Source organism: Echinops telfairi, unplaced genomic scaffold (assembly GCF_000313985.2).
Source record: "Echinops telfairi isolate 266 unplaced genomic scaffold, ASM31398v2 ScPeMD7_18;HRSCAF=68, whole genome shotgun sequence".
Classification (NCBI taxonomy): Eukaryota; Metazoa; Chordata; class Mammalia; order Afrosoricida; family Tenrecidae; genus Echinops; species Echinops telfairi.
Window position 1 is genome coordinate 86,455,315 of NW_022103915.1, and position 14,141 is coordinate 86,469,455.

The 14,141-nt window shown below is 44.8% G+C and overlaps 1 protein-coding gene across 4 annotated transcripts in view; it reads right to left on the minus strand.

Annotated features, from left to right (window-relative positions):
* The window catches only part of RPGRIP1 (RPGR interacting protein 1), a 53,067-nt gene that overhangs the window by 33,998 nt on the left and 4,928 nt on the right, over positions 1–14,141 (minus strand). For 3 of the 4 annotated variants that reach the window (XM_045287680.1, XM_045287678.1, XM_045287681.1), the window contains exons 3-12: positions 13,782–13,805; positions 12,390–12,536; positions 11,828–11,901; positions 10,133–10,278; positions 8,699–8,862; positions 7,804–7,947; positions 7,131–7,248; positions 1,392–1,570; positions 917–1,102; positions 11–140 (exon numbers count right to left, since the gene is read on the minus strand). In XM_045287680.1, the coding sequence (XP_045143615.1) occupies positions 11–140; positions 917–1,102; positions 1,392–1,570; positions 7,131–7,248; positions 7,804–7,947; positions 8,699–8,862; positions 10,133–10,278; positions 11,828–11,901; positions 12,390–12,536; positions 13,782–13,805 (1,312 nt within the window). The remainder of the gene's footprint in view (positions 1–10; positions 141–916; positions 1,103–1,391; positions 1,571–7,130; positions 7,249–7,803; positions 7,948–8,698; positions 8,863–10,132; positions 10,279–11,827; positions 11,902–12,389; positions 12,537–13,781; positions 13,806–14,141) is intronic. The other variant, XM_045287679.1, reaches the window with a different exon arrangement.

Below are 14,141 nucleotides of genomic sequence, written 5' to 3' on the forward strand. Positions count from 1 at the left end.
ACAACGATACCATGTACAGGACGTTGCTTCTGTTCCAATGCTGCGCAGGCGGATGCCTCTTCATTTCGTTGGCTCATTTTTAAATCCTCGTCTACGGAGACTTTACGCCCTGAGAGTTTCCACTCAGCGTAGTTCATCTGCTTAAGACAACAATACTATTGTTGGTAACGTCTTGGATCTCTCTCTTCTTCCTCTTCTTTAAAACAATTAAAGCTAAAATCAAACCCACTTCCACTGAGTCAGATCTGACTCACAGAGGAACACTGCCCCTGTGGGTTTCCCAGGCTCTACGTCTTCACAGGAGCAGAGACTCATCTCCCCCCAAAGGGTTGGTAGGTTTGAGTTGATGGGTTTGCTCTGCTGACCTGTGGCTAGTAGCCCAACGCATAACCCACGACACCAACCAGGCTCCTTTTTACTTATTGCCTATATTTCATTTTTAATCTAACATTTGCTTTTACATGAAGACAAACGTATTACATGTTGACATTAGAAAAGAATGTTTAAATAACAGATGTTAAGTGATGTTGGAGCGTTTAGATGCTACAAAGTGATCTGACTCAAGTTTTCTATTCAGAAAAGCTGGTCGCTAGCACAGAGTCAGTAGTCAATGAATGCTTGTCCCCTGACTTGTTCCACGTAACCTTGAAAGAATGAGTTAAGGGCAGTGGTACTAAAATTCTCAGCATACCTTCAAGAACCCATAATCCACTGAAATAAGTGAAATGGAAATTTAATGAACCACCTAGCGTTTCCCTGTGTTTGTGGATGCATTGTTAATTACAAATAGCCATGATTGCTGTTAATCTCGTGGGCCTGCTTCTGCTTCTACCTTGAGAATAATCCATTTGGGGACACTGCAACCCATATCTTATCTCCTCGGGGGTCTCTGGACTTTCAGCTGCAGGACACTCACATGAAAGAGGCTGCGACTGAGGTACTCTATCCTGTTCTTTCCTTGCAGCCCTGCGCGTTTGCCATGCTTTCTTCGGGAGTAGCGAGCGATCTGGTGTTGCTTTTTTCTTTCTCCTATCGGAGGAGGCCTTTTCTGGACTTGATATTGCTCCTCCGCAGTAGGAATCTCAGCAGATGCCGTTTGGTCCTGAGTGGAAGGGTCAAAGACAGCCTTACAAGACAATCGTCTAACAGTCATGATACTGCTGAGATTTGTAAACTAGCATTAGACATCATCTAGCTCCTCCCACGGAGCTGAGAGATGCCATCTCTCTCCGTTCCCATAGCAAGACCAGAGTTTTGCTCCATCAATAGTTTCATGACATGATGAGGGATGCAGACGAAGCTCCCAGAACACAGAGAAGTCATTTCTTTCCCTCCAATGGGCATACTGTTTCCCTGGGATCCGCGCCACAGGCTTGGCAGAGATCTGCTACCTGGGAGGGAAAGAGAGTCATTTCCTCTTCAGATGAGACCTCTGGCTCTTCCTGCCCATCATTCTCCTCAGCTTCAGGTGTCGGGAAGTTCTCAGGAGGCAGGTAGGGAGACTCCCAATCCAGTTTCATCTGAATAGATCCATTGGGCATCCCCTCAGAGTCAGTGAGGTTAAAATCACCTGAGCGATACACAGACATCGATAAGATCTGATTACATAAAGTAGGCAAATCTGCATTGATCAACGCCTCAGCCAGCCTCCCAGGTTTTAGTTTCGTCATAGAAACAGATTGTGTTTGTTGCTGGGTGCCATCGAGCTGATTTCAACTCACAGCGACCCCATCCCCAAGCCCCCACCCACACACATACGCGACCAAGCGGAAAGGCAACATTGGGTTCCCTTGGCTGCCATCTGGGCAGTGAGATGGCCAGGTCTCTGCTCCGGAGCAGCTGGCTGAGCTCAAACGGCCTGCCTTTCAGTTCGCAGCTGAGCACCCAGTCTGGGAGTCACAAAGGTGTCTTAGTAATTGATTCACACCCATCAGAAACAATCATCATCATAATAGCCTCCGAAAAAAACGAACCCTAAAATTCCAGTGCTCTTAGACTATTTATCGGGAAGATGAGTGTTTCCAAAAGATACGTGAAGAAGATGGCAGCTTGCTTGTTATCGGTCACCCCGTCAATAAGCGACTGCCTTACTCTTCTATTTCCTTAGTCAGACCAAGAAATCCTGATCTACCCACACATAGTCCTTACGCTAACATCACGAGAGCTAACAAAACTGAAGCAATTGCCACATTGTCAAATGTCAGATTTCTAAATTGTAATAAATCACTCTCATTGCCTAACCTCTTGAGCAAAAGAGGAGTCATGGGCAGAAGTATCACTCCCCTTTTTAGCAGCTCGGGTATTGGGAAGAAAGAAGCCTCACACAATTCTTACATAGCCAGAAGTTTCTTAAACATGGTTGGCACTGGCGAGATTCATACATACTTCCCAGCAAGAACATGGATCTGCCTGCCTCGCCCTCCCAGAGCTGCCGCCAGAGGGCTGACTGCCCCTAGATGCACCTGGAAAGTTGGCTATCAAGTAAAGCAAGCAATACTGGAAAATTCCAAGAAATTTGCCTTTATCGTGACCTGGTATAGAAGTTCCTCTAACCCAGCGGTTCTCAACCTGTGGGTCGAGACCCCTTTGGGGGTCCAACCACTCTTTCACAAGGGTCACGCGATTCATAACAGTAGCAAAATGAGAGTTATGAAATAGCAACGAAAATAATTTTATGGTTGGGGGGGTCACCACAACATGAGTAACTGTATTAAAGGGTCGCGGCATTAGGAAGGTTGAGAACTATTGCTCTAAAGTGTATCTGAAGTTTAAAAGAATCAGGTGGAGGGGGTGAAAGTCACAGCTGATGATCAGATATTTAATCATGCACTAAAAAGCAATAGGCCTTAAGTAAAGACAAAGACTGGAAATAGAGTTTTTTTAAGTTTACTGAGAGTGTGAAATTCAAATGGGTTCTGCCAACTTAAGAATCTGGCTTTTGTTGCTGAAAAGCACAAGCAGCAACTGTTTCCATATGTGAGGCGAGACTTTTAGGTTTTCTGTCCCTGATAATATTCTAAAGCCATTTTAGTGGCTTTAAGACAAACAATTCCAAGCAAGCAACCAGAGAAAGGTAGCAATGTAGGACAGGAAAACAACACTGGGCAAGGAACACAGACAGGGATGTCATAATCTTGAATTCCTACCTTGAATGGATTTGTTTTGTGCAAGAGGCAGCAAGGGCACTTGGACTTGGCCAAGGTAAGAGCCAGGCTCAGAATCTTCATCATCAAAAACATAGACGTGCAGGACTTCCCGCCTCAGGTATTGATCCAGGCCAGAGGTCACACACACGGGGAACTGAGCCTGGTCTCTAAAGCAGGGATTGTTACTGGCTGGGATGACGGCAGTGTCATGGTCGGGAAAGGTGAAGAAGCGGTACATGACGTAAGGACTGGGTTGGGTGCCCAGCCGTCGGCTCTGGAGGCCACAGCACCTGATGATCTCCACCCACAGCTCCTGCTGATGCTGCCAAGCCTCCGGTCTGGACTGGAAAGACAGTGGTCTCGGATGGAGGGAAACGGGCAGCCTGAGAGTTGTGGTGGGGGAAACTCAGCGCTCACAGTAAGGAAGAGCTATGATCTAGAGAACCTTTCTTGGAAACTACCTGGGGCCATTACAAGAGAAGCCTAATGGACTTCACCTGCTGGAGCTTACCTCTGGCAGACAGTTTTGTGAGAGAGACGTGAGTCCTTCTTAGTCTTAGAACATGGAAGAGAGACTTTTCCCCCCACACCAAGGAAAGGCAGCTAGCTCCGAGGCATGACTTCACTTCAAACTTAAGCTTGACCAACCAAAGAATATGGACTAATCTTGGCATGACAGGATTTTAAAATTCTCACTCAACAGATGATTGAGAGTGAAAAGCAGAGCTTTTCATATGAGCTACATGGCTGAGGCTCCTTTAAGATGCATGGGTACATCTTTTTCTCACCTCCTCATCTTCCTGGGCCTCCCAAGCTCCAAGCATATTAGCTGACAGATAGGCCTGGGCCTTCTTACGCTTGCTGCATGCCTTTCGGCTGCATCTTATGGGGCAGCGAAGCCTCATCCAATAATGTAACACTCCAAAGTCTTCTCCACCAGCTCCTGGGTAGCAGAAAGTATGAAAGGCATGGAGGATCTAGAGCAGCGGTTCTCAACCTGTGGGTTGCGGCCCCTTTGGGGGTCCAACGACCCTTTCACAGGGGTCGCCAGATTCATCACAGTAGCAAAATGACAGTGATGAAGTAGCAACGAAAATCATTTTATGGTTGGGGGGTCACCACCACATGAGGAACTATATTAAAGGGTGGAGGCATGAGGAAGGTTGAGAACCGCGGAGCTAGATGGTGTGGCAAGGAACGAGAATAAAGGTAGATGCTCAACTACAGACACTGGGGAATTCTGATTTAGTCCTGGGATCTACCTGAAGCAAACAGCACTTACCGGTAAGTGTGGCAGAGCCATGGACTCTTTCCACAGTGTCCAGCACCCTGTCAAAGCAAATCCATCCAGTGGCAAGGGTGTGGTATTCACTGGCCACCGCCTGGTGCAGATCAAGCCAGGCTGAGGCCCCTTGAAGGTAGTGCAAGAAAAGGGAGTCTGTCTCCACTACATACTGGGAGGTGAAGTCGTAGAGAGGCTGTGGCCCCACAACTAGTGGAGTACAGTGTGTTTCAAAATCATAGAAGGAATAGGTGCAGAAAGTGGTGGGTTGGCTGTCTTTAGCCTGAGCCAGGGCAGCAGGTGTCAGGAAGGCCTGGTGGAGGTGGAGTTCAAAAAGATTTTCACTTTGATGCAGCCGAGAAATGCCCACTTCACTCTCATCTGCCTTGGCTGGTAGTGTTTTCTGTAATGGCAGCTGCCGGGTGCCATAAGCCACATCTTGGAGCTGTTCTAGAGGGGAAAGAAACTACCTGTCCATCAAATGTGGGAAACAGACCTGGAAGAGAGTGTATGCGGACAGACTCTCAACATTCATGTGTTAAGGAGTCTGGGAGGTCAAGGCTCCTGGGGAGGAAACCACTCACATTCTCCTAAGTAAAAGTTATTCCCCACGATGCCCCCCCATAATCATGCCACATCTAAGGTGCTGTTTGCAAACATATGGTCACTGCCTATACACTTGGAGGTCAACTGCTTGAAGGTGATCTGCCTGCCATCGAAGGCAATCAGACCCTATTGTCTGTCCCATTTTACGTACAACCCCTTCCTGTTACTTATGTGCTTACCGTGGCCTGCACCAAGATTATATAAACTCACGAGATTACATTACTCTCTCTCTGGCTCCTGATGTCAGAATGAGAAGCTGAGCCCTTGCGTGCTTCATCCTGCCTGATGTCTCTTTCATTTACCCCTCAATTACACAACCGCCCCTTAGACCCATTCGGTTGTGGAGAGGCTGGTCCCCACAACCTAAAGGTAGAGCGCGTGTCTCTAGGGCAGTGGAGGGTAGCTAGAATGAGACTTTAAAACATGGCGAAAGTTTAAGTTGTGATAATTTGAAGAAACCATGTGATTCAAAGCAAGAGAATGACAAGGAGATTTGAATTCTGATAACCGAATAATCCAATGTTTACTTTAGCAAAAAGTTACAAAATGAGTGATTGGAAAATAAATTCTGGGCTCAGGAAAACTGGAAGCATAATTTTACCATACAGATGATGAAGCTGTTTAGGTTTACATTAAGATATCGTGAATTAATTTCCCCTAGAAATGCACCAGAAACACCAAGCATGGATGTTTCCAATAAACAGATTGAAACTGGGATACGGGCGAAGAAGAGAATAGCAAGTTACAGCTACAGTGTCTATTGCACTGAGCCCCACTAAGAACCGTCTTCCCTTCTCCAGCCAGATCAGTCACAAGAATCTTCATTCTGTTAATACTTTGATTTCATAAGAAGAAGGCTAAAAATCTACTTTAAGTCAAAGAGTCACGGAGTAAGAAGTTAGGGAGAAAACTTACTGGGAAGAAGTTGAAAATATTGGCAACAGGCTGAAATGATACAAAGACACCTACTTCATCCAGGCATTGCCTTCACGTTCCACCGATCAGAAACCGACCTGCAGTCTGCTTCCACATGGGAAGTGTTAGCAGTATCACAGGGTGCTGACGGCGAAGGTCCTGTCTTAGGGTTAATGGAGAGAATGTCTTCATGTTCAAAATAACAAAGTGTGGAGATCAGCTAGTGGTTTTCTTACCTGATGGAACCAGTACAACAAAAGAAACTGTATTTGAATATTTGTATTACATGACAGGGGATCAATAATCTAGGCCCATAAACTTCTTCTACAAATCAACAAGATACTATTAAGAGATGGGCAAAGAACATGAACAGGCAATTCTCAGAAGAAATAATACAAATAACTGAGAAACATGTGAAACCCCCTCTACGGTTTACCAGGAACCAACGAAATACATATTGAAATGAGGAGGGACTCTTCAGAAGTGGGTCGGGGCATATTCTGTATTGCCTTGGGAGCCAGACTCTGAATCTGAGTGACCTAAGATTTTCAAGTCAAGGAGATCTATGACCACATTGACTTTGACATGGATCGACTGCCCTCCAGACAACGCCCATCCTTTTCTAGTTCCATGCTCCTGAAAAACCTGCCTACGGATTTTCCTGTGCAGCGAGAACGCCCCAAAGCATGGTTTCAAGCAGACTCATGACAGCAACAGATTAGCCACTCCTATAAAAAAAAAAAAAGATCATGGGGCATGAAATATCCATCTGGTGAGCTTCTATAAAAACTACTTTATAGGTCTGGGTTGAGGAAACAATTTCAAGAGCATGTGTTAATCGCCCGGCAGCCAGCAGTGAGTGACACTCTCGAATCCTCAAAATAGAATCAAAATCAAAATTCGTTGAAGCAGCTGTGCTCTCTAGTGAAATTCTCTCTAGAAGTCAGAGAAGCATATGAACGCGATGGAAGAGGAGAGGTCGTTAGAGTGTATAGTAAGACAGCACAAATGGCACAACAAAGAAGAGCAGGAATACGTCGCATGCCAGGGCCATAAGGAGGAGTCCTTAGATGGGTACAGAAAGAGGAAGGTGTGTGCTGGCTGTGTGACGGGTCCCAAGATGAGGATAACAGAGTACTAAGACTTGCCAGATGTCGGTAGGCCGTGGCTTCTTAAAATACCTTCCAGCTGCAAGATACGATGGTTCTTGAGATCTAGCAGTTGATTCAACCGCTCCAGTTTCTCTTTGCTTTCTTTCTTGTCATTGTCAGCTTTCGTCATCAAGGTCTCCAGTTCCTCCTGAAACAAATGACGCCTGGACTTTTCCATCTCCCTCTCCCAGCCCACAAAAGCCTAGACTTAGAAGTACTGCACATACTCGTGTATAAGCCGAGTTTTCAGCACATTTTTAATGCAGTTCTGGTGGTAAAGTAGGTGCCTCAGCTGACATTGGGCCGGCTTATACTGGAGTGTATGCAGTAGCACTTGCAGGATGAAGGAGGCTCTGCTATCTCTTTTGCAGGGCAGATTCATCCACTAAAAAGCCACGGATTCCTCCAGGGCCAGTTGTGTTATTAGTGCGATAGGGCAGCCTTTTTGTGGGCCTGGCAAACAGTGAACCCAGAAATCCTAGACCCATCCTTTCCATTAGCTGGCCCCTTCATTCGTTTCTATTTCCAGGGTACCATGGGCATGTGTGTCTTCGAGCTCTTCAAAGAGCACATTCTGCCTTTGTACAGGACAGCATACCACCTTGCACCAGGATCCCTGCAAACTCGGGCCTTGCTTTATTCCCAGCGTGTGTCCCTCGTATCCATTTGCCTATTCCCCTTCCTGTATTGTCTGGTATTGCACCTGATAACACTCATTGATTTTGCGCTGCAAAAGAACCATGTCTCTGGTCTTGTCTAGTTCCAGTGTGGTCTCTGCATGTGATGCTTCCAGTTCATCGAGCATCCGGGATAGTTTCTGTACTTCTTGGTCTCTTGAGTCACGGGGCTACAGAAGGAAACACATCGGCAAGAAGAAATGTAAGTATGAGAAGTAGTGTCATCGTCATCCTCTACAAAGAAGCTGATAGTGGTCGGTAAAATCCTGTCCGCAGCAGAATGTACTCTAACATGCAAAAGAGGTTGCTCATAAGCCTTTCTCCACTCCTGATATTGCCTTCTTTTTCATACGGTCCAGCTTCTTGGGATCCTCAATATGTGGAAAGGCATATAATAAGGAATGAAAGGATTGTCACTTAAAAGTAAAATGCAAAGGAGAACCTGTATTGCTTCACGAGTGCCCTCGCCCCTGTTCCTCATGTGCTATTAGTGCCGTAGGTAACATCTGATTGGAAGTGGCAAAAAGTGAACCCAGCACTTCTACACCTGCCGTTTTCATGAGCCGCTCCCTCAATTGGTTCCTATTTCCAAGTCCCCTGGGCATGTGTGAGCCTGCAAGCTCCGAATGAAGTAACTGCACTGACTGCATGACGGGTACACAGGTTCTATGGGGCTCTTCAGCAAACCGTTTCATGTCCACATTTGGCAAAAGATCCTAAAGTGCATGTGCTGCAAAGGGTAGGAAAAGTGTCTGACGTGCACAGGTATCTCAACTTTCAACCTTCTCGGATCCTCCCAGATATTGCCTTCAATCTGGTCAACCCAGTAATGTTTCTAATTTTTGCCCCCCGCCCCCACCCCAAGGAATATTTGCCAGACATCTCTCTACCGAGCGGGCTTGCGGATCATGAAGTTCTTACCTCTGTCTGAGCAGTCTCCGGGAACAGAGCCTCAGGCGGCGTGGCCGGTTCTGATTCCCCTCCAGGAGACGGCGGGCATGTGTGTTTCTTCTGGAGGATCTCGACTTCCTGTTGATGCTTTAGAAGCAAGCGGGTGATTTCAAGCTTTAGCTCCTGGTTTTGGACTGGGGGTGGGGGCCGGCAGAAATAATTCAGTTACAAGAGTTGAATCAAGTGTGAATTAAATTTTCCCGTGAATGCTTCATTCATTTTACACATTTGCCCTGAGAGAAACCATTTTCTTCCAAAGAGTTCTGGTTTATTGGCCCAGTCAAATGAGCTGCGTCTTGCACAACTCACAAAAGCCTCTTTCCTACTGTGGAGTGAAGGGGAGAGACAATAACAGCAGGCCACATAGCCAACTGGGACCATCCAAATCTTTTGACCACACCAGCACTTCACCAGCTCGGTCTCCCTGCATTCTGACTTCCAGACTGAAGGTTCTCTGTGGCACCCATCTCCACACCTACTTGGCCTGGGAAGAGAATGGACACGCCTTTGTTTCTATGTTTCAGGGAAGGAAGATGATCTGGTTTTCGTGTATGGGAATCCATTCGATGGGGGATTAGGTTAGGTTACCACTAAGGTCCTTATAAGACTTCACTTGTATTTCAGACGGCCCACAGAGCCTGCGAGTTCACTGCTACGCTTGGCTTCTTACGGGTCCTGCCCCTCGCTTTCTTGCACCCCATGTTCATTTCCCTTCACTCTTCCATGTGAATATTCTAGCATGTGATGCAACATAAATTGGATCACACTACATAGCCAGATCCAGGTGGGGCAAAGAGAAGTTAGGTAAAGGTCTTTTAACAGTATTATAAAGTCTCTGGCATCTTCCATGATTCAAGAATTAAGTTATAGGAGAAGAGGGAAGTGACAGTGGTTGCTAAGAGTAATAATTTGCATCTCAGTTTCAAGTCTCGGGTGCTCAAAAAAGATGGCTCCCAACCACCTCTGAACTAATTGACAAGCATAACATGATGCTTGTTAAAGCCACAGAAATTATTGCTCATTACTTTTAACAAATAATGTGAATACTTAGAAACATAATAAATTAAAACTTGACATCCCTTTTGGTACCAGTCCTCTGAATATGACTGAACTATTGAATTGCATACATGAATTTTATGCCAGTAGAGCGATTTTAACAATTAGACATATCCTTAAATGGAAAGACGTACACTTGCACGTTAGAAAGGTGTCGTGCCTTCCTGTTGGCACATGTGATCTGATTTCTAGTGGTCTTATTTTAGTTATACCCACACAAGAATATGATTTAAACAAAAAGAATCAGATCAATTGTGGGGGTTGGAGAACTGGTGGCCCACGTTCCTTTTCTCCAAGGCAGATGAAAAGAATACCACATTTGAGAAAACGCGTCCAGGCCCCTCCTACCTTTCTCGTCGTTCAAGTGCAGTAAGATTTTCCTCTTCTCCTCCAGCTCAGCATGCAGCTTGTCTTGCAGCTGAGAGACTTTCCCTTGCAGCTGTTCCCCTATGAGATCGTTGCCCCAATGGGGCAGAGTGCTGCTGTCCAGCATGCTGAAAATGGGAGATGAACAAGGAGGGAGGGGAGAGTCTTCAGACAGACCCTGGGCAGTACGTGGGATGATGCCTTTGTTACACAGTATTAGCATATCCTGGGCCTAGCTCATCCTTCATTCCCTCACATGGTTTTTCCTGCCCCAGATTGATCTGTAATTGTCATTAACCAACTGCCTTGGAACTTTTGGGTCCAATTGAGGTCTCAAGTATTCCACTGAGCAGACACCCTAAGCCATATCCCTTTCCTGTGGAATTAGGCCAGCAAGATGGCTTTCTTTAAGCAGGGAGCTATTTACCCAGGCATTCTCAGGCCTGCAAGGTCAGAAATTAGGTGCACAATATTCCTCTTCACATTACTCCATTCCTGTCTTCCACCATTGCCAGTTTAGAGAATAGTTGCCTATGAACTAAATTGTAAATTACTGTACGTGGCAGAGGGCAGAAACTAGATTCTTCGGTGGCTGTGTTCTGGACCCAAGGTCCCTAGCTGACTCAAACCATTTGCACTTGACTGTGGGTCAAACCCACCCAGAGGTCCTGTGGAAGAAAAAGCTCAGTAATCCACTTCCAGTCAGAGTTCAGCAAATACAACCGAAAAACCCTGCAGTTCTCCTCTGCAGGACATGGGTGCACCTGAGTCAGAATCCATTCCCTGGCACCTCAATAAGAAGCCAGCAGCACCCAGGGCAGACCCATGTGGAGCATAAGCCACACATGGCTTATTGTTGAACATTCACACACATGAAGTGGCATTGATAGTCAAACAGTTAATTCTGTTTATGCCTTTTTCTTATCGCTGTAATGAATGTGGCCCAAGAACAACTTTCCTAGCTCCTATTAAGATTGCACAGCACTTCCTGACATCCATCGCACGGTGATCCAAAAAAATACTGTTGTGAATAATAAAGGAAATAGGGCAATCGCAATGTTGGTCACAGGGGAATCTCAGGTGGGCCCCCCGGCTTTGTTTCACTGTTGAAGAGCATCACTGGCTCCCATGATACTCATACAACTTCCCCAGTCTGCCCCCTGCTGCCTTTAACTGTGTCAGAAGGGACTTTTGCTTTTACATGGCTTTTAATGACAAAAGACATACATCAATACATATGCTCATGGTAAAAATTAAAGTAACATAAAAGTATATGAAATAAAACTGAAGTTGCCCTTTGGCCCTACTCTGAGTCTCTGCATTTTCCCCAAATTAACCTCATCAACTGTTGGTGGATATCCATACATGGGCATCACGTAAATCACATCAGCATTTAACATTCTGTTGTAACTTGCTTTTTTCTTTTGACAATAAAGACAATGTATATCTTGGACATGTAAATATGCCTCATTTTAAACAGTCGCATAGAATTTCATTGCAGGGATGCAACATGATTTACTCAGCATGATTTAATAAATCTAATTCATCGATACTATTGACTATTTCCCCCAAAAGTCTAATCAGTACCAAATATGATTTTTTTTAATTTAGAAGACATTTTTCCACACTTGTCTTCTGTAGCAAATAATGCTCCAAGACCCCCAACTTGATACTCACTTTTCTAAGAGTTTATCATAATTGTCATTCAGCAATTCTCGTTCTTTTTCCAAATCTTCAATTCTTTCCTGAAACTTAAAACGGTAGTAGAGTGCCTGAGACAACATTTTAAAATCTATTGCCCTGCCCAGGTGTTCTCTTTTCTGTTGCAATGCGGAGATGGGAGCTTTTCTATACTCACCTCCCACATCTATGATGGGAAGAGTGAGAAACTATTCAACTAATATATATATATACCAACTGAAAATGGGGTAGCAACTTTCGGTGACATTAATGAAGATTCTTTGAAGCAGGTTTGCTCCGTGTCCAGGCTTCCACTGTTAGGGAAGAAGCTGTATATTTTGAAAGAGCAAGGACTCTGGAGAACAAACCTCCTATGAACCCCAGCTTCCCCCCTAATATTATAATCTTGAGAAAATTACTTAACCACTAGGAGTCTCCATTTTCCTCATTGGTAAAACGGAAATAGTGCTATTTCATTGTTGTAAGATCCTGTCTTAACATCTGAAATTGGGACGTAATTCACAACGGACAGTATCTCTTCATTATGCTGCTAACTTACCTCTTTCAGGGTCAACTGCAGGATGGTTACATCTTCCAGTTGGGTCTTCAGGCTGACAGCCTTTTTGCTCTCCTCCGTCAGCTCCTCCCCGAGTTTAGTCACTTCGCCCAGGAGGGCATCGTGGGCTATGCCCAAGACGCCCTGATTCTGGGACAAAGCGAAAGGCACTCTGTGGGTGTCCTGGCGTTCGTTAGCAGGTGTCCACCTGAGTCGTGCTGATTAAGACCCCATTGCCTTTGAACTGTTCATCGACAGTTTACTTTTGTACTAGTATGGTATTTCCTTGGGACATATAGTTTCCTTATTTAGTGACAATTATCCCTTCTGGGCTATTGTAATTAGCCCACGGAGCCTGATTTCCCCAGAGTTCTGATGAAGGCCTGCCTTTATAGGTGCCACCTCTTTTAAAAAGCTGCCTTAACTTTCTAAGCGATGTGATGCTTGTTACGCTGAGGAAGTCCTCCCTGTGCACCCGGGAAAGTGGCATGTGGAAGCAGACGACTCCACAAGCTAAATGGCAGTGGGCTGTACTGGTTGGTGGTTGAGGAATAGCTGTGGCTGGTGATCCTGGGCAGGGTGATGTGCAGTTGTCAGTTGTCACTAAGCCTGACTCATGGCACAAGCTTCTGTATAACAGACAACATGCTGCCAGTCCTGAGTCATCTTGATGGCTCTGTGTTCAGCTCCATCACTGGAACTGTTATGTCCAGCTACCACATTAAAGCTCCCTCATTTTCACTCCCCTCTGTTATCACCATTTGTCTGATTGTTGAAATACAATGGCTTGTATGTACTGTGATGGTGGAAACTATGACACCCATACTAGCAGCGTCTCCCATGGTGGGCACGTTTCAATGGAGATAAAAGAAGAAAGGCCTGGTGGTCTACTTCTGAAATTAGCCAATGAATTCCATGGATTCCCGTAGAACTCTGCCTCACTTTCTCCTAATCATGAGCATTCACTCATCGCCACCCGCCCCCTCCACCAACCATCACCACCACATCTACAACTCCATTTTAGGGATTAAGGTGGGTCTGCTATTCAGTAACATCAAAGAAGATTTAGAACAATTTTTGTTGTATTCCACCACTTCACACAAGCTAGAAGAATATTCAAGAATTTTTTAAGCCTGTGTTACAATTCTCCCAAGTAATTGATGGGCTGAAAAACACTGTTCCAAATATTTCTTAACGCAAATCTCATACTCGGTCTTTATGGAAACCATGCAATGAATATCTTCTAATAATAACACTATTTTTTCCGAATAAAATTTGTATGACATAATGACTATGATTTAATTGGTTAAATTCCGATGTTACGTCAATTGGATATGAATATGAATTTGGTTTGATAAATTGTTAACAGAGACTCAAGTAATCTTAATTAAATACCTTCTGGAGCAGAGTTTCATACGCCTAGAAGAGAAAAATAAGCATTATTTAGCTGACTTATCCATTTGATATGCATGTTTGGAATGTATATCTCTAACTTAAATGCTTAAGAACGTACTTTTTTAAAAACATTGTTAATAATTTCCCCAAACCAAGACAATTTATGAAATCATTTACTAATTACTATCACTTTTCCCCTAGCCTACTTGGCCAGCTAGTCTGTGAAAGTAATAAATCATATCTTTTTTTCATTCTTTTACGAATGGTCGGACATTCACGTTTGCTTTGTAGTTGGTGGGTTATAGAAGACATCGACTCTCAAACCAGATGCTCTGTATGACTCAGGCTGTTTCAGAGAGG